The 19,892-nt window shown below is 51.6% G+C and overlaps 1 protein-coding gene across 40 annotated transcripts; it reads left to right on the forward strand.

Annotated features, from left to right (window-relative positions):
• The first annotated feature begins 5,601 nt into the window (after window positions 1–5,601).
• On the forward strand, window positions 5,602–19,653 carry SF1 (splicing factor 1). Of its 40 annotated transcripts, none has more exons than XM_056801426.1 (14): window positions 5,634–5,900; window positions 6,996–7,124; window positions 9,688–9,763; window positions 12,851–13,003; window positions 13,200–13,289; window positions 13,773–13,956; window positions 14,402–14,517; window positions 14,635–14,742; window positions 16,179–16,359; window positions 16,635–16,891; window positions 17,274–17,333; window positions 17,461–17,637; window positions 18,231–18,435; window positions 18,883–19,653. In XM_056801426.1, exons 1-14 carry the CDS (start codon window positions 5,870–5,872, stop codon window positions 18,919–18,921), a joined length of 1,806 nt encoding a protein of 601 aa, XP_056657404.1. In that variant the 5' UTR covers window positions 5,634–5,869; the 3' UTR covers window positions 18,922–19,653. The 40 variants fall into 40 exon arrangements, with proteins under 40 accessions (XP_056657414.1, XP_056657408.1, XP_056657397.1 ...); XM_056801422.1 differs by having other exon boundaries at window positions 5,637–5,900; window positions 16,614–16,891; XM_056801417.1 differs by having other exon boundaries at window positions 5,637–5,900; window positions 16,614–16,887.
• Window positions 19,654–19,892: the final 239 nt, after the last annotated feature.

Consider the following 19,892-nt stretch of genomic DNA (forward strand, 5'->3'; position numbering starts at 1 on the left):
CCCCTTCCTGACCTCATGGATCATGGCACACCAGTGCCATCAATGGGGCTTTTCTTGGCAAAAATACTGGCATGCTTTGCCATTTTCTTCTCTGCTGGATTGAGGCAAACAGAAGTGACTTTCCCAGAGTTACACAGCCAATAAGTGAGTGTCTAAGGCCAGATTTGAAATCGGGAAGAGAAATCTTCTAGACTCCAGGCTCCGGTGCTCTATCCCGTGACTCCTTCTCCTGAGTTTAAATCTGGCCTCAGACACTTCCTAGCTGTGTGACCCTGGACAAGTAAGTTGCTTTGCCTTCTTTGCTTCAGTTTCCTCAGCTGTCACATGAGCAGGAAATGGCCAACCCTGCCAGTATCTTTGCCAAGAAAATCCCAAAATGTGGTCCAGAAGAGTCAGACACAACTGAACAACAACAAAACACTGTCTTAGGCTACATCTTTTAAGGCAGTATTGAGGATTCTGGAGAGAACGTTCGCATTGCACTGGGCTAGGCTTGAATGCCACATCTAGTAGGAAAACTCTACTTGGTTCTGGGTACTACATTTCAGAAATAATCATAAATCAGAGAGCATTCAGACAACCAGAAGAAGAGCCTTGAGATCCTGCTATATGAAGGGTATCTACGTGTCAGAATACTGGGCCTGGAAGCAGGAAGTCCAGAGTTCAAAACTTCAGACATTTACTGTGACACCATGGTCAAGTCACTTGTTTGCCTTAGTTTCCTCATCTCTAAAAAAGGAATAATAATAGCACCTACCCCCTAGCCTTGTTGGGAAGATCAAATGAGATATTTGTAAATTACTTAGCATAATGCCTGGCACATAATAAGCATTGTTACCATCATCATCATTAATATTATTTTCTGAAGGAACTATGGAGACTTGGCTTGTAGAAGACTCAGGAAGGCCAAGATAGTGGTCTTCAAGTATTTTTTTGGGGGGGGGGCCTTCATAAAAGGGATTCTATTCATTCTCCTTGGTCCTAGAAGATGGAACTGGCACAATAGGATTTCCCTAAAAAAACAAACAAAAAAAGGGCTGTAGGGAACATATGGCAAAGGGCCAATGCACAGTTCCTATGAATGCCTTTTCTAGGATCTTCCTGAAGTTCCCCAGTATCTACTGGGCCCAAGGTTCGAGGTCTTTGAAGAGTCTTCACACAGCTTCTCACTACCCCAAAGGAGTCAGTCATGCTGCTCCCTCAAAGATGACTTTCCTCAATGTGTCTAGCTTGACCTCTCAGCCTATGCTCAAAGCAGTGCTTGTTACTGGTTCAGTTTCTCCACTGACACATCAATCCAAGAGGAGAAAGTGTCATATCACCTCTGGAATCACTGCCCTTTGATTACAGGAGGAGCAATGGTCCCTAATTCCTCAAAGTGGCCCAAAGCTTAGTTTTGGAAAGAAGTGGATGGAATGCTTCTTCTCTGACATCATAGGCCCAGAGGTGTATCCAATTCAGTGGTTCCCAAACCCTTTGAGAGCTGGGAGGCTGCTTTACTGGAAGGGCCTTAAGCAATAAGTAACAGCCCAATTATGTCACAAATCTAGTTTTCCTCTGACACTCAGCATATCCATCTTTGAAACGTGATGGGTTTGTTTTTATAGTGACTCAAAGCCATCAGGCTCCTGCACACAAATGATTTTTGGTGTTCATGCAGTACTTACAACTCTGACACCATCTGATGTGTTCTTGTAGTTTCTCAACTAGTCATCAAATTATTCTCAAACCATCACAAGGATTCAACATTCTAACCCAGATTGATTCCCACAGGAAGGCTGAAAGCAAGTACATGGACTCAGTGGTGTTGCTCCTTCATTCTCCTATTACCCTGTAATCATATCTCATCAGATGCATAATCAAGAGGTTAGCCAGTGTGTATTCTTGCAGCACTAATGTTAGGCTCTTCGAAGACCATCAGCACTGGGCACGAACACTTTAAGCCACTTGGGAACCATCACGAACCATAACAATATTCTGCAGACACAACTTTTCTATGACTTATTGAAATATTAAAACTGATTTTTGATGTAAACATCCTGTTTGTGCTATTCTTCTCTCTAGTGGATATTAAAATGATCTGTGCAGTGACACTGCTCAGTAACTTTGTCATTTCTGTAAGAGCTTAGCTGCTCTGCCAGTGGTGGAAAAGAAGAGTCAAAACTGAAGAATCTTCCCTTAAAAAGTTAGTTTATATATACTGTTCAAAAGTAAATATTTTATATTCTAACCAGCTATTTTTTTTAAGTTCCTGCCACCTAAGAACCGATATTAGTATTAGTTCCAAGGTGGAAGAGTGGTAAGGGTCAGGTAACTGTTGTTAAATTACTTGCTCAGGGTCACATAGCTAAAGCCATATTTGAACCCAGGACCTTCCCATCTCCAGGCCTGGCTCTCTATCTACTGAGCCATCCATTTATTCATTTTCATTGACTAGTTAGGTGGCTAAAATTTTTAAATGAACTTCCATCTTTCAGCAGAAAGCTTATAAAATTCTCCTACCATTTTCCACTTCATATGGGTATGAGCAAGCACTTTCTCATTATTCTTGTGAAACTGAAATACAGAAATAAACCTAACACAAAACTTGGCATTCAACACTTGCTCGAGCTGGTCCATGTTCCATGAACCTCAATGTTCCAACTGGAGTGGCCTCCTCCTGGCACATTTCCCTCATTTCCCATCACTGTTCCAGCTGTCTTCCTGTCTGGGATGCTCTGCTTCCTGCTTTCCAGATTCTGATCAAGCTTTCTGCCTTCTGTGGGGGGCCTTTCGTGGGGCCCAGCTTCTAGGGCCTCCCCCTCCAAAGTGACCTTCTTCCTCTTGGTCCAAGTTTTGGATATAAGCTCTGTTGTAGTGGCATTGTATATCCTATTCCTATACTTTAGGATGTAAACTCCTCCGGGGGCCACATTTCATTAGACTTTGGATCTTCAAATAATAGTAAGAATCTGTTTCATGTAACTGCTGTACAGTTTGCAAAGAAGGATCTACACATATCACTTTACTAATGATCAACCAGCATTCAAGTGCTAAGCTGGGGCAATAGATTTTGGCTATGGTGGGGGGGGGGGCGCAGCTAGTAAAACCCACAGAAGTAGGGGATGGAACTGTATGTGACTGAAGAACAGCTAGTGGGCCAGCTCAGACTTCACAGGTGTTCTTTACTAAAGACTGGAAAGCTAGGGAAGCATTTCGGTAAAAGAATTAGCTTAATTTAAGCTTAGGGGGAATAAAAGGGTCCTAGGGCTCCCTCCTTTTCATTGGGGGTGCTGTATTTTAGATGAAAACTAGAAAAGTTCCTGACACCTGGCAGAGGCTGGGCTCATTTATCTCTATCTCTAAGTAATCTTTGGCCTCCTAGTTGAGGTAAAATCCAGTTTACTATAAACATTTGGGTAACAAAATGACATGGAAGAAGGAAAATCCAGGGAAAGGACTAATCTACTTATTCTTGGGACTTCCCAGGGCTGAGAGCTTCTCTTCTCAACATCTTCCTTTGTCCTCCCTTTGCTGTGACCTCTGAAATCTGGACCATCTGAATTTCTTCCTAGGTGTCATGTCCCTCCCCATAGGGAGATAGCTCTTTCCTCTCACTTAGACAAACTGCTTAGGCAACGTTCCCATGTGATAGCTTTGACTGACTCAAAGAAAGGAGCGCTGGTTTGGATGGTATAACTTCTTTCCCCAAATTCTCACAGCTGGTTAAGGCCCCAATGAGTCAACAATATTAAGCTCCTGGGATGTGCCAGGGATACAAGAAGCAAAAGACAGTCCCTGACCACAAAGAACTCACCAAGGAATGGGGGAAACAGAGGGCGTGGTCTTGGGGGCTTGAAAAGTCCAAAAGAAGAGTTTGTAGTTGATCCTGGAAGAAAGAAGAAGCACTTGGAATACACTGAGTAAGGGGTTCCCATGTTGGATGGCATTTCAGAAACATTCTTAGGACAGCTTCGTGGAGAGGTCAGAACAGGACTGGCAACTAACTGGCTGTGTGCAGTGAGGGAGACTCCTGGGGAAGTTATGAAGATGGAAACAGGGTCAGTTGGAAGAGGGGAGGCTGGGAGGAGGGAAGGTAATGAGCACATCCCGGGCTGAGTTGGAGGGGGCTCCGGATATTTGGTTTGAAATGTCTAATAGGCAATTCCTAAGGGGAGACTGACTGAAGCTCAGGGGAGAGACCAGACCTGCCTAGAGAGGAAGGTTATGAAGTCCACCAAGATGCCGAGGTTACCAAGGGAGAACACCTAAAGGAGAATGGCAGCAGAGGACTGAGAAAAGCCTCCCATCTGGCAATGAAGAGGACTTGCTTTCGGGCGAAGGAGTGGTGCAGAGTTGGGAAATGAGAGTAGAGAGAAATGGGTAAAGGTTTTCTTGAAGGAGAGGGGAGTCGTGGGGGGGGGGGCAGGAGGAACACCAGAGGCTGAAAACTTGGGATGGGTGAGGGGCGAGGGGGAGGAGGGGAGGAGCACACTTGTGAGAGACTAGGCAAAGGTCAAGGGACAGGAGATGGCATGAGCTCAAAGGGAACCCAGGAGCCTCCATTTTCCCATGAGAGCAGAAGTGGAAGTCGGAGGGAAGGACGGAGAACTGCAATCAAAGGAATACTTGGCTGCCTCGGTCAGATACGATGAATAGGGGATCCCTCCAGTCCCACTTGCAGTCCCTACACGGATGGGGCTTCAGAGGGAGCAATCCGGAGGTCTGGCCTGGGGCTGGTCTTCCAGTGGAGTGGGAGACAGTTCCGGAGGAGCCCCGGTCAGATGGGGGTAGGGGTGGGGTCAAGGAAGTCCAGCCCTTGAACCCAGTAGGGGCTTACTGAATGTTTATTGACTGGGAAGGAAACCAAAGAGGCAATGAGAGCTGTGAGGGAAGAGCACCTGGGAGTGCGCAGGAGGCTGATGGAGCCCTGCTCCACTGACCCCTGAGCCTCATAAACTGCAGGGGCAAAGACGAGAAAGGGAGCCCCAGAGAAACAACGCTGTGGACTAAAAGGACCTCGAGCCCCTCGTCCGGCCGGAACTGGGGGGATCACCACCTCGGAGCCTCAATTTCCTTTCCAGTGGCCTAAGTCACGTGGGTCAAGCACTACGTCAAGGTCGGGGGAAGCATCCCGGCTTTTACCACCAGACAGGGGACGACCCTGCGATCCGCCGCGGGGGTCTGTACGCATGCGCATTCCCACCCCTACCCGACTCTGGAGTCCCTGTCTTTTTCTCCAATCAGAGGGAAACTACTCCCTGGGTGGAGGGGTGGGGGCAGGCGAGAACTCGACGCAACCAATCCAGAACCGCCTGCAGGCTTGATCGACTGTCCCAAGCTCAGCCAATCAGAAGGCCACTGCGGCTTTACGTCATAGAGTTCGCCTCCATCCCCCACCCGCAGCCAGGTAGCCTCGAACTCTGTCCGCGCAGTAACAAATGGCGAGCGCCCCGCGCCCCCTCCCAATCCCGCCGCCATTTCCTCCGTCCTCCTAACGGCTCGGGCCAATCCCGGCGCCCCCAGCGCCCAGGCGCGGCTCGGCCAATCCTAGCGCCGCCGTCCCCGCCTCCGGACCAGCATCCGCCAATTGGTGGCGCGCGCCCCACTCAGAAGCCCGCCCCCCGGCTGTAGCACCCCCTCCTCCCTCTTTGTGCGTCTCGCGCCGTCCGCCCGCCGTCGTCGCCGCCCGCCCGCCGCGTGAGAGGACGGAGCTCGCGCTCGCTCCGCGGTGCGCTGCGCTGCGGTCCGCTCCGCGCCGCTCGGAGGAGGCTCGCCGCCCGCGCCGCGGCCCCGCGAAGGTTCGCGAAGCCGAAGCCCCAGCCCGAGTCGCCGCCCCGGAGCCGTCCTCGCCGCCCCAGCCGCCGCCGGCGCCGGTCCCCGGGGCGCCATGGCGACCGGAGCGAACGCCACGCCGCTGGGTAAGCTGCACCCGCCGGCCGCGGCCCCGCCCGGCCTCCCCCCGGGGCCCGGGCCCAAGCGGGCCTTCGAGCCGCCGCCGCCGCCGCCGGGGGGGAGCGGGCCGGGGCCTGGGGCGGGGTTGCCGCTGGGTCCCGTGGGCCCGGGGCTGATGGCGGCACCGCTGGCCGCGACCTTTCCCTTCGCGGCGCTGCCGCCGCCCCCGCCCCCGCCGCCGCCCCCCGCGGCCGCCCCCGGCCCTACCGGCCCCGCCGCCGCAGGCCCGCAGCCTCCCCCTCCGCCGCCGGGCCCCGCGTACCCGCCGCAGCCGCAGGCGCAGCCACCCCCTCCGCCGCCGCCGCCGCCTCCTCCGCCGCAGCCGCCCCAGCCGCCGCCGCCGCCGCTCTTCCAGCACGTGTCGCCGCCCCAGCCGCCGCCGCAGCCGCTCCAGGACCCGCAGCCGGGCCCGGCCGGCGGGGGAGGAGGTGAGTCGGACGCTGAGAGCGAGCGAGAGAGAGGCCGGCGACGCGCGGACGGGCCGGCCGCCCGAGGGGCGCGCGACACCACGGCGGCAGCACGCGGCGGCGGGGGTGGGTGGCCGGGTGGCCGGGTGGTGCTGGGGCGCGAGCAGTGGGGGTGGGCGCCGGGCGGGGGTGGGGGTGGGGAGGGCAGGCCCGGCCCAGCGGAGGGGCGCGCCGCTATGGCGTGTGCGCGCGCCGTCCGAGTCGGGAAGCGGTCGACGAGCACGCGCAGCCCTCTGCCTGGCGGACGGGAGGGGGCAGGGTGGAAGCACCGCGCGCACGCGCAGGCTGCTAGGGCCGGCCCCGCTTGGGTCTTCCTGGTGCGCCTGCGCACCTTTGAAAGGAAATCGAGGGGGGGCAGGGGCATAGCTGGGCAGCTTAAACTGCAGCGCCCCCTGGCTGGTGGGCGGGCCCCCCAGTCATGTTGGGTAGGACCTTTGGTAGGATCCACGGTGGGGAGGGGGGGGGTTCCTCGCTATCCGTCGTGGTGGGAGTCCCCAGAAGTGGGGGTGTTGTGGTGGTTCTGAGGCTCCTGGGCTGCCCTCTTTCCAGGTCGTTGGGGCAGCTCGCCCTCTAATGCCTGCCCTTCGCCCTTAGATTTCCCAAACAAGAAGCGCAAGAGGAGCCGCTGGAACCAGGACACCATGGAACAGAAAACGGTGATTCCAGGAATGCCCACAGTCATCCCCCCTGGTCTGACACGGGAACAGGAAAGAGCTTATATAGGTAAATAGAGGTTCTGCACACATAAGTACTGCCATGAGGCACCCAGTGGTAAAAGCTATGGCCTGCTGAATGCTGCATCGATGTCTGCCCCATGAGTGCTGCCCAGCACAGCAGTGCTCTGGGGGGGGAGGGGGGTGTCATCCTGGGACAGAAGGTACAACTCCTTAGTCAATTGGGGGAGGGGGTCAGGCCTACAGGTCCAGGTTTCCAAGGGGTCCCATCGGGCAAGCACTTGTGGAAGTGAGCGGCCTTCCTTCTACCAGGAGGACCAGGCCCTTCTTTTCCCCAAGCACAGCAAGGACCATTGTGCGGCCTGAGAAGGGGCAGTGTAATGTCATGGGTGCTTAAAGGAAAACTTGGTGATGCTTTTATTTCTCCTCACATTGGTTTCAGAAATGTAACCTTCCCATCAGCATCTGTTCTGGTTTGGTCTCTGGTACTGTTTTAAGCAGAGGCTTTTGTATTTGCTCACAAAGAACTTTGCTGGGAAAGGGATACTGCTTGGGATTGGGACTGAGGGTGAGGGGTTGGGAAAAATGAAATGTTCTGTGAGCTGAGAAGGCTTTACAAATGTTAATATGTTACTTCTGTACTGGGAATTAACTGTACCACATTGTAGTTGAAGTTAACCTTAAAATGACCTGTCTCTTTTTTCAATGTAAGGTTTTAATACAGAAATTTAACTTTATTTGCAAACTTGTACAGGGGTGTAAGGAAAATCAGTTAAAAAACTCAAAAAGGAGGCTGTGTAAATCCTCCTCAGGCTTCTGAGGTTGTGGCCTTAAACAAATCCAGAGGCCTTTTTTTTCAAGGCAGGAAGCAAAGGTGTTTTCTTGGGAAGGTACCACAGATTTCTATTTCTGCTATTGGGAATCTGAGAATTTGGGGCACCCCCCTCAACGGTGCAGATGATTCCAGATGCAGGCCTTCTCATTGGCCTTGCTTACCCTGGGAAGTCTGCCATCTAGTGGAGCACTGCCCTGGAAAACTTAAGAAATGGAAGAACCCTTATCTGTTGGAAAACAGCCCAGCGCTACCGACTCCTTTGTACCACCTAGGTCTCTGTGTTAATGGACAAAGCCCAGAGTTATTTACAGCAGCAATCAACGCAGAGTCAAAGGGCAGCTCAGAGTAGAACTTAGCTAACCCCAAACCACAGAACTTAAGACATAACCAACCACCGGCAGAGGGAATTACATTAAAGTCATTAGTGTATTGGTCTTTATCCAGAAGACCGGGGGAAACTTGTGACTTAAACCTCCTATGGCCACATTGCAGTAAGTAAATTGTCATGAAGGTGAGACTCACCTTGGCTGCTGAATCTGGGCTGTTTTTACTTCAAGACACTTTGTATGGCATAATCGAAGAAACTAGGTACCTTCAGGTGGAGGTACATTGGGTCCTGTTCAATTCTAAGTTTGGTTAAGCCATTGCCCTTGGTTGCAGGGATGCCTAACAATGAGAACTCTCAGTTGGTTTAAAGGTAAGAAGTAGGTGATGACTCAAACACCTTTGGGGAAAATGGTCTTGTGTCCCTGGGTGCTGCATATCTCATTATCTGAAATAAAGTAATGTCGCTCAGTGACACTGGTAGATTATTATCGTTATTATTATTATCATTATTACTATTGTGAAACCCTCACCTTCCTTTCTTCTATACAGCCTCAAATGTCGAGAACCAAGGTGGGGGGTCACATGTTACTTCTTTTTGCCCTTTTGTGCCTGTCCCCGTAAAAACTTTGTGGTAACAGTGATTTTAAAAACAAAACACATTTCTTGCATCTGTGGCTATTGGTTTATTTATGTATATCGCCTGTCATCTAACTCTTGAATAGCAGGTATATATTGGCAGCTCATACCTAATATGGATGGGCCTCTGGTAGTATGAAATAGTAGAATGTATGTGAGTTATTGTACTGTAAGATGTTGAAGTGATAACCAGATTATCTTAAAGGGGGATTTGGAAGGAGGAGGATAAGTATGTCCAGTAGCACGATCCACATTGGAAAGGAAATGATTTTTGCTGAACTGGTATCACTTTGGTATTCTTAATCCTGCCCTATGTTAATTGGTCCTCAACACAGACCACATTACTTGTTTTAATGGGGGGGAGAGAACTTTGGCCCCAAAGGGACGAATTTGGTGGGGGGGGGGTATGGGTTTTGCTGACATCCGGGATTTATTTCTGTTACCAGTTGTAGCAAGCCCTGGTCATTGGGGCAGGTAAAGCAGAACCGTCTCCCTCCCCAGGAATTGTTTGGTTGTCAGCCTTAGTCATGAATTAGGCAGCCTTTACTGCTAACCCCTCTTCCAACAAACTGTTTGCTTCCCCATTGCTAACCTTCTCGGGAGAGAGAACTAGCTAGAGATGTAAGTGGAGTCCTGCCGATGTCCAGTAGCTGGTCGGTAGGTGGTTGGGGGTTTTCCTGAGTTTGCTCCCCGGGCAGTCGTCCCTTTCAAAGTCTCCAAGTTCTTCATGCTTTGATGTTGAGATTTGAGATGTTTTTTGGTAACATTGTCTTTTTTCCATCCTTTTTTTCTTTCCTAACCTGGTTTCTTCCAGTGCAACTACAGATAGAAGACCTGACTCGCAAACTGCGCACAGGAGACCTGGGCATCCCCCCTAACCCTGAGGACAGGTTGGGAAACAGTTTTAACCAGCTGACAGTAACGCTTTTACCTTTTTCTCAATACATTTTTGGTGGCAACATATAATGTGTGTCAGTTCAATGAAATCCTGATAAGATGCCTTTGGTACTCTGACTCTTTGGGGGACTGAGATTTAAACATAACTCTTAATCTATATTGGGTCAGTTTAACAGTTAGAAATATGGATTGAAACTTAATTTGTAGCAAAACCAAAAGTCACAGGAAGTGGACAACTGGTTTCCAATTGGTAAGCATGTAGATTCGAACCTGATACCCACAGGGAAAGTCAGGCGGCCACTTAACTTCCCTTTCAGAGCCTGCTTTGGCCATGAGCCCACGTAGCATCTTCCTCGCAGGTACACGGTGCAAGATTAATTAAGAATACATTTTTTTGTGCATCATTGAGGTTGAAGCAGCCCAGAGACTCAGCCTGGGTAGCTGATCACGCCAGTTTTCTGCTGATGGTTTTAAAGTCAGATGAGATTTCTAACCAACTTCCTTCACTGCCAGCTAATAGAATATTGCAGCTTTGGCCAATGCCTGGGGGTGTTGGGAGGAGGGCTTAGGATCTCTTGAGTACAGCCCTAAACCCGTTTTTTGAAGGGGGCGATGGGGCCCTCACAAGCCAGCTGTGGTCACGTTGGTCTTTCAGCTCTCACAGTCTCGGACCGTTGCTCTGAGGGGACTTCACTTTTTTAACCAGTTGTTTTATTGGCTTGTTGATATTGGAATAGCTGCGATCTGGTTGACCTAAGAAGGAGGGCAAGAATCCCTCCATTTATACTCGATTTTCGGTTAGAGCATGCAGCACAATTGAACTCATTTTGCTTTTAAAACTCAAGTTTTGTGTCTAATTTGTTTTTGGCTTTCATTACCCAATTAATGGTGCATTAAATCAGGAAGATGATGTAATGGGCCACAGGCCACTCACTCATGCATCTTTCTGCTGCCCCTTGTTTGCCAGGAAACAAATTCACTTCCTTCCTTCTCCACATTGACCCAGTAGTTTTACTTCTCCCATTCCATTTCATTAATTTTTCACTTGCAGTGTATTAGGGGTGGGTTGGGCTGGTTTTTCCTTTTTTTTCCTCCCTTTTTTTATGTTTTAATTTTTTTGGAGGGTTATGGATTTGAGGTAACAGACCACAAGTGTAGAGCGCCCTTTTGGCTTTTTCCCTTTAACAGTGTGTTTACAGGTCACTAAGCCATTCTTGAAAAGATGAATTTTTAACAAACCCTCTGCTCCCTGGAGGAATTGGGGTTAAAGTTAGTTTTGTTGGCTACTTCTGGAGGTGAAGAAGTTGAGCCATACTAACCAGTAGAAAACTAGTTATTGTTCTTCAGTGGTCACAGGAAGAGAAGGAATGGCTCTGAAGCACTTGAGTAGCCAGTTTGGCTAGAGGGCTGGAGACCCAGGCTCTGTCCCCACATGAGTCAGCCAGAATCGAGTACTCATTCCCCAAGAGAAGCAGGTGGGAATTTGGCCAGGGTGGTCTGATCTTACTGCAAACCTGAATAGAGCGGAGATTTTCTTTCCCCTCCCTCCCATTCATTTGGAGAGAGTCTGTATGGCCAAGGGTGGAGGCAAATCAATGCATGAATCAGTTTCCTATTTCTTAATAGATGAATGCTTAAGAAGGTATAACCTTGAAGCCACATAAATGCAATTCCATTGCTGCTTAATTTGCACAATTTAAATGGTTTATAAACCTCTTATAGCTTAAATGTGTGAGATGGGGTAGGAGAATGACAATGGGGAGTCTTGTTTCCTACTGTTGACTTCTTGGATTGTGCCAACAGTTTATCCAGATGCTAGAAACGGAGGTGTCCTTTAGTCGTCATTAGTTATAAACAAACCTGACCTTTTATTCTATCGTGTGTCTAACAAACCTGTGGCGTGACATGGTTCCTTTAGGCTGAGAAGACAGTGGGAGCAGCCGGTTTCAGTCCTTGCTCTCCAGCTAGGCAAGGCAAGGCAAGGTCCTCTCAACTCAAACCAAGGGTGGAGGAGTCTTGGCTACTTCCAGGATGGTTTTTGATAACCTGATCCACATGCTCTCTTCCCTTCTTGCAGCTGCTACTAAATTGTCATTCACAATGTCAAGCTCTGGTCCTTTTTATAACCATACTCAAAATTCTAGGAGTGTAACCTTTTTTTTTATCACTGCAAAAACAGCTGTGGTAAACTGACCTTTTTATAATTGGTATTTTTTTACTTGTAGCAACAGCATTTTACTCTTTTAAAAAAGAGAACGAATCTGCTTTGCTTTCTGGGCTTGTAAACCCCTGGGGGAGAACAAGACGGGCTTTCCCCAACCTCGCTGTTTGCAGGCTCAGACCCTAGGCAGGTGTTTGACCAAATCTGCATTTGCAGCCTCTTCTAGAAGCTGCATTACCATTTTAACGTTTTTCTCTACTCAGACTCCCCAACCTCTAACCCTTAAACAGCCAGAAAACAGGTTGACTCGTGGGCCTTTGACGCAGCCTGCCAGGACATTGATGGAAAAGCAGCCGCGAAGCCTTGAACCATCTCTCTCCATTGTGGCAGCCCCGTAGCTGCGGTAGCCTAAAGATTTAATAATAATCATAGTTTCCATTATTAAATAATAAATAGTTGTGCTGTTTTGGGGGTACAGGCATTCTTCTCTCCCTAGTAGAGCACAAGGTTTCTAAGAATATTTAAATTTGGCTTCCTGGCTCATTGCATTGTATGTAACATTCAGACCAATTCAAGTTTTTTCTCAATTAAAAAAAACAATTTCTATTGCTCCCCTCCCCCAAGGGTGAGAGTGTGGCTGAGATCCATAGTTATTATTGCCCCCAGCATCCCCACCAAGGATAGAACCATTTTTTCCTCTCGTCCCCTTTCCTCTTCTCTCACCCCCCACCCCTATTGTTGTAAGCCAGCTTACGCCTCCCCATTGCACACTATATTAAATAGCACACGTTATGGTCGGTTCCTCCGAAGAGAGTGGTATTTAGGGTCTGAGAGGTAGGGGGGTCCAGGGGAAGACTTATTGTAGTCCTGATGGGACAGGCCCAGGGGTGGAGAGTTGAAGCCATGCTGTTTCCCACAGGTCTCCTTCCCCTGAGCCCATTTACAATAGCGAGGGGAAGCGACTCAACACCAGGGAGTTTCGGACCCGCAAGAAACTGGAGGAAGAAAGACACAACCTCATCACTGAGATGGTGGCGCTCAACCCTGACTTCAAACCACCAGCAGATTACAAGTGAGGGAGGGAAGGGTTAGAACTGTATTTGGCTCCTGGGGCCTGTTCTGCTTTGTTTACCCTTCCATCCAAAGTGGGAGGATCCCAAGTCCGGAAGTGGCCTATCTCTTAAGGAGATCACTGACTGAAGGCTCTGGGGAAGAGGGGTTGGGACACTCCAAAAGGTGAACACTCAGGAGACTGTTGTCTTGTGTAGACCTCCGGCAACCCGGGTAAGCGACAAGGTGATGATCCCGCAAGATGAATATCCAGAGATCAACTTTGTGGGGCTCCTGATTGGACCCAGGTAAGTGAGCGGAAGGAGTAAAAAATCATGCCAAGTAGCAAAAAGATGCTGCTTTTTTCTAATAGTTTTGTAGGGGGAAACCCTTGAGCAGGTCTGTAGCTTTTCCGTTTTGCCCCCAAAGAAATAATTTCTTCAGGACATGGAGCTTGAACTGAAATCACATGGTGGTGGTGGTGGTGGGGGGGCGATGTCAGTTCTCTGGGTTTTCGATTCTTCCTCTGCTTAACCCATTCTTTGGTGCCCACCCTTTGCCTTATTATGTTTTTAAACCCTTGCCTTCTGTTTTAGAATCAATACTAAGTGCTGCTTCTAAAGCAGAAGAGTGGTAAGAGTTGGGCAGTAGAGGTTAAGTGACTTAGGGTCACACAAGAAGTGTCTGAGGCTAGATTTGTACCCAGGACCCTCCCCATCTCTAGGCCTGACTCAATGTGCTGAACCACCTAACTTCCCTTGTAATGATTCACCTTTGCATGTCATTTATAGGGGCAACACTTTGAAGAATATTGAGAAAGAGTGCAATGCTAAGATCATGATCCGGGGGAAAGGGTCAGTGAAGGAAGGCAAGGTTGGGCGCAAAGATGGACAGATGCTGCCCGGGGAGGATGAGCCCCTCCATGCCCTAGTAACTGCCAATACCATGGAGAACGTCAAAAAGGCAGTAGAGCAGGTAAGCGAATAGGAGCAAGGTTTTGCCTAGTCTTTTTATTGCTGGCTTGGCCTCCCATCACCTTTGTGAGCCAGCACCTATGCCCAGAGGATCATGCCTTCAATGAACTAGACAAAAAGACGGATTGGCAAGCTAATTGTCTTCACTAGACATAGTTCAAATTTTTGTTATTCTTTCCATTTACAGTGTAGACATACTCCCTTTATATACTTTGTGTTTATTACTTTCTTAAGACTTTTAATATTCTCCCCATATGTTGCTATTTTTTAACTGCCCATTCCCCATGTACCTGCGCATCTACTCTTTTTCTTTCCCTGAGATTTTTGCTATTGGAAAAAGACATAAACTTTTGGGCCAAGGTGGACTGGGAGTTCACTTGAGAGGCGTTCTTAGTGTGGATCTATCCCATTTACACCACTCGACACCTTGACCCCTATATTCCTAGATTCGCAACATTCTGAAACAGGGCATTGAAACCCCAGAGGACCAGAACGACCTCCGGAAGATGCAGCTGCGGGAGTTAGCCCGCTTGAATGGCACTCTCCGGGAGGATGACAATAGGTATGGGGGAGCATTCTTTGGTAACCTCATTTGGTAGAATGGGAACCAGAGGAAAGTGAGGGTAGAGGCTGCAGAAGTGGCCGGGGGTCTTTGACTTGACACCAACTTTCTTGACAGGATTTTAAGACCGTGGCAGAGCTCTGAGACCCGCAGCATTACAAATACCACCGTCTGCACCAAATGTGGAGGGGCCGGCCACATTGCTTCAGACTGCAAATTCCAAAGGTGGGGCCCTGCCAATGGTAACTATAGCATTTATGTAGTGCCCGCTGCGTGCCGGGCACTGAATTAAGCACTTGAGAAATATTACCTAATCTGATCCTCAAAATAACTAAAATGCTGCTATTATGGGGAACACAAATGGGGCCGTGTTTTACAGATCCGGAAACATGAGTAAATGGAGGCAATTTAAGGTTAGGCCAAACCAACAACCAATTGAGGCCAGTTTTTGAATTATCCTGTATGTGAGTCTGCTTAGCTCTAGTTTTAAAACTGAGTGATGGGAGCACCAGAAATGGTGAGCTTCTGGGAGAAAGGGCCAGAGCTTTTATTCTGGTCATTTCTGTAGACCTGAGAACTAGACTTTTCTTAAGGTTCAGTGTCTGCATCAGTACCAATATCTGTTCCTTGTCTGCTACTTGGCAGGTTTGTTGAACCAGAGGTTCTGAAGCCCAGTGTAAATGATTGCAAAATACTCTTTTAATTGGAAAATTTTATTTAATTTGGAATATTTTTCCATGGTTACATGATTCATGTTCTTTCCCTTCTCTCCTCCCTTCCCCCTCCCAGAGCCCATGAGCATCCCACTGGGTTTTACATGTATCATTGATCAAGACCCATTTCCAAATTATTACTATTTGCACTAGGGCGATCATTTAGAGCCTACATCTCTGATTAATTCCCGTCGACCCATGTGATCAAGCAGTTGTTTTTCTGTTTCTGCTCCCCCAATTATTTCTGTGGATGTAGCCAGCCTTCTTTCTTATAACTCCCTCAGAATTGTCCTGGGTCATTGCATTGCTGCTAGTAGAGAAATCCACTACATTTGATTGTACCACAGTGTATCAGTCTCTGTGTACAATGTTCTCCTGGTTCTGCTCCTCTCGCTCGGCATCACTTCCTGGAGGTTGTTCCAGTTCATTATTCCTTCGAGCATAGTAGTTTGAACTTGAATTCTTTTCAAGACTATCATTAACACTGACTTTCTGAATTTGCTGGCAACAAAATTTAGAACTGGCGTGGCACCCACCCCCACCCCACATGTGCCCCTCCAAGACTTCTCTTTGAGCAGCCCCTGCTAAGGAGGGGCCCATCCTTGCTAGAACTGCTCCTTTATAACAAACCTGGCGAGTTATGTGAAAAAGTAAAGGCGAGTTTGGACTTCCTCCTCATCTTCTAGTGTTCATCCTTAGAGGAAGACCCCTAGATTTAAGGATCTCCTTTTCAGTTCTAAAACGCTAGGTTTCAAAGTCTCATTTTCCATGAATTTCTGGTGCAGTTGAAGGGTCACTTGTCACGTGTGGTCAGGTTGTCACACCAACGAAGCTGAGCCCAGCTCTGGTTGACGTCACCTCTCTGATGCCCCAACATCTCTGCCAGCCTTGGGAGGTCCCAGGCTCTCGGTCCATGGCATGTTGAGGAAGCTGCTATTTTTCTTCCAGGCCTGGTGACCCACAGTCGGCCCAGGACAAAGCCCGCATGGATAAAGAATACCTGTCCCTCATGGCGGAGTTGGGCGAAGCGCCCGTCCCGGCTTCTGCAGGCTCTGCCTCTGGGCCTGCTGCCACCCCCTTGGCCAGCGCACCTCGACCTGCTGCCCCAGCCAACAACCCGCCACCGCCGGTGAGTGTCAGGCGCTCTCCTTCTGGCTCGGTTGCGCTTCCCTTTATGTTGGTGGCAACTCGAGCTGGGTTTTTGGGTTGACAGGTAGCACGGTCCCTTGGGCAACATTGTTCTCCCGGATCGTCCGGTCATTTTAAGGGGTCGTTCGAGGCTCTTCGGCCCTCAGTTTGGGGTCCAGCCGTGCGGTGTGAGAGAGCAATGTTGCCATCCGCAAACACAGGCCGAGGGCATTGACGGGAAATGCTCTCACGTAGTCTCTCATGTCCACCACCCAGAGCCGCCCGCCTTGGATGAACTCCGGCCCCTCGGAGAATCGTCCCTACCACGGAATGCATGGTGGAGGACCCGGTGGCCCCGGAGGTGGACCTCACAACTTTCCCCATCCACTGCCCAGCCTAACGGGTGGGCACGGCGGTCATCCTATGCAGCACAACCCTAACGGGCCCCCACCCCCCTGGATGCAGCCGCCGCCGCCACCGATGAACCAGGGGCCCCACCCACCTGGGCACCATGGCCCTCCTCCAATGGGTAAGTAAGTGTCAGACCAGAAACCTTGGGGATTTGGGGTAGGCCGGGGGGTCGTGCCAGGCCACTGTGAGGGTCTAGAGCAGCTCTCGAAGTGACTGGACTAGGAGGCTGGAGGGGGTGTGCTCTTGGCATTCCAAGGGCCTGGCACTGGGCAGGCGGGAGCACGGCTCCCATTTGGTCATGGGGAGCTGATCCCTGGGTCGGGAGGGGAAGGGATCAGCTCTTCTAGCAGGCCGGACGTCAGGGTTGTCTCGGGCCTTTTGGACCCTCTTCTCTGGACTCGCTGCGATCCTGGGCTATGGCTGGCTGAGGGCTGGGCTGGGGCGGGGAGTCTTCTCTGGCCAGTTCAAATGTCCTGCTAAGTCCCTGCTCTTCCTTCCATCAAGATCAGTACCTGGGAAGTACGCCTGTGGGCTCTGGGGTCTATCGCCTACATCAAGGAAAAGGTAACGGAGCTGGGCGTCAGCATGGGGGGGTACCCCCCCCTCGTGTGGGCACTCACCTCCCCTGCCTCGGGAACCGTGAGCCCCGGCCATGCCCCGGGCTCACCCTTGCCTTCCTTGTGCCTCGCAGGTATGATGCCGCCTCCGCCTATGGGCATGATGCCGCCGCCGCCGCCTCCCAGTGGGCAGCCCCCACCCCCTCCCTCTGGCCCTCTTCCCCCATGGCAGCAGCAGCAGCAGCAGCCTCCGCCTCCCCCGCCGCCCAGCAGCAGTATGGCTTCCAGTACCCCCTTGCCATGGCAGCAAAGTGAGTAGAGACTTCCTGGTCGTGGGGCCATGGGTGGGGGGCGGCACCGGTCATCCGGGATCGTGGGGGCTGGGGGCCGGGCCGCAGCTGAGAGCGGGCGGGCACAGGAGGAAGGAGGCTCTGTGATGGCTGATGTGGCGTGACTCTGGTGTGGCCGGTGTGGGGGCCGGCCAGGACGGCCCCGAGGGGGTTGTCGGTGCATGGACTGTGGCGAGGGAAGCGAAGGGGCCGAGCGGCCCGCGGGCCGGGGGCTGGCGTCAGAGCGACTGGTCTGGAGGCTGAGAGTGCCATTTGGTGGTGGCGACGGGCTGGAAAGGGTGTCAGGGCTGGTTCTCGTGTGTTCCCCGCAGCCCTTACTGGGGCCTTGGTGACAAGGGGCTTTTCTGTGAAGCCCCAGAGACCTTTAGGCCGACCCCGGGTACCTCCTGCCCGCCCCGCCACTCCCCTTCCCCCAGGACAGCCTCCCCGCCCTGATATAACGCATGCCGAGCGAGGAGCAGGCGCCCCCTGGCCCCCCAATCCCGAGCCGGCAGCCGCAGAGAGCCGCGGTGTGCCCCCCGCGCGTGTGACCTTGGGCTTCTTTACCACCCCAGATACGACGACTACCACCACGAGCGCTGGCACAGGGTCCATCCCGCCATGGCAACAGCAGCAGGCGGCTGCCGCAGCTTCTCCAGGAGCCCCTCAGATGCAAGGCAACCCCACTATGGTGCCCCTGCCCCCCGGGGTCCAGCCGCCTCTGCCGCCCGGGGCCCCCCCCCCTCCGCCGCCGCCGCCACCTGGTTCCGCCGGCATGATGTACGCCCCGCCCCCTCCTCCTCCGCCTCCCATGGACCCTTCTAACTTTGTCACCATGATGGGCATGGGGGTGGCGGGCATGCCGCCCTTCGGGATGCCTCCAGCTCCCCCACCGCCTCCACCACAGAACTAGACTTGATTTTTTTTAAGAAAATATAGATATTATATATATATTCTATATATATAATTGGTCTCGTTAAAACACACGCCGAACCTCACCATATGGAGCCAGACATTGGGACGCACGCATGTTGTGTGTGTGTGCACGCACAGGGCTGGGCTGTGCCAGGGAGCCTGTCCCGGGCCTCCGAGGACTTGCTCGGGAGCAGGCAGGTGGTAGTAGGGGCGCCAGCTTGGGCTCTCCTGGCGCCCCGTAGCATCGAGTCTCTTCTTGTCTTCTCTCTCCTCCCCCAACTCCCCTTGCCCCTCCCCAAACGGGGCCGCCAGGATCCGTCCCCGCGGCGGTGGCCCGCGCCATGCGACTGAGGACTTTCCGCGCCCATTGGTGACCCTTCCGGGGAGACAGCCTCAGCAGCGCCCCTGGTGGACGGGATGGTTCGGCAAGGCAGCCTGACTTATTTGGTGGACCGAAGCGGAACCCGCTGGCTCCATATCGTGAATTTTATTCATTGTTTCTCTGCCTTTCCTTTGTACTTTCTTTTCTCTTCCTTTCCTCAGACTCCGTCCAAGGAGATGCTCTCCCCGGGCTTCCGCTGCAGTTAGGCCCCCTCCTTCCTCCCAGTCCCCCGATTCTTGGCTTTCTGCAGCGGAGGGAGCAAATGGAGCTTTGTACCGCCCCTTGGGCCCTCACGGGGGGCCCGGGGTCAGGCTCCTTTCTCTCCCCGTCGCTCTTCGGGGAAGAAGTTGGGGCCCCTGGCCCAGAGAGGGGCGCGGCAGGGCTTTCCCCCTGCTGGCGATACCAGCACTCGCTCCCCCCAGCCACCCGGCCTCTGGTCCCATTTGCTCCTCCTGCTGACAGAATGTCTTTCTTCATTTTATTTTAGTCCCAAATGTCTGAATGTTTTGTGGTGGGGGGGGGTTCCCCCCTCTGCTCCCTCCCTCCCTCCCCCCCCCCCCTCTCCCTCCCTCTTCATGGAGTGATTATGTTGACAATGATGTGTAAAGCGCGCTCTCCTCACCGCTTTCTCTGCAGAGATTTCTTTTGGCCTTTTATTTGGTGTACAATAAAACTGCATTAAAAGGGGGATGTTCCATTGAGTGAGAGAGCAGCGTGGCTTTCTGGGACTTGTCTTCTTGCCTCTGCTTTGGTGTGTCCCATAACCCGCCCCCACAGCCCATTAAAGGCCCTCCCTGAGCTAGCAGCCCCCGGTTGGAGATTGATGGGCTCGGGCAGGCGGCCACCCACCTGCCGAGCCCTCGGGGCCTGGGGTGACATGAGCCTTTGAAAGGTCACGCCAGCTAATGGAGCCTGGCGTGCACAGAGTGGCTAAAATTAA

This window comes from Monodelphis domestica, chromosome 6 (genome assembly GCF_027887165.1).
Source record: "Monodelphis domestica isolate mMonDom1 chromosome 6, mMonDom1.pri, whole genome shotgun sequence".
Classification (NCBI taxonomy): Eukaryota; Metazoa; Chordata; class Mammalia; order Didelphimorphia; family Didelphidae; genus Monodelphis; species Monodelphis domestica.

Bases quoted from the DNA above. Each gene is read 5' to 3' on its own strand.
- SF1 (XM_056801416.1), top strand. From the start codon at position 5,870: ATGGCGACCGGAGCGAACGCCACGCCGCTGG. The intron at 13,004-13,199 runs GTGAGGGAGGGA...TGTCTTGTGTAG, and splicing joins AAACCACCAGCAGATTACAA to ACCTCCGGCAACCCGGGTAA. The intron at 16,888-17,273 runs GTAAGTAAGTGT...CCTTCCATCAAG, and splicing joins CCATGGCCCTCCTCCAATGG to ATCAGTACCTGGGAAGTACG.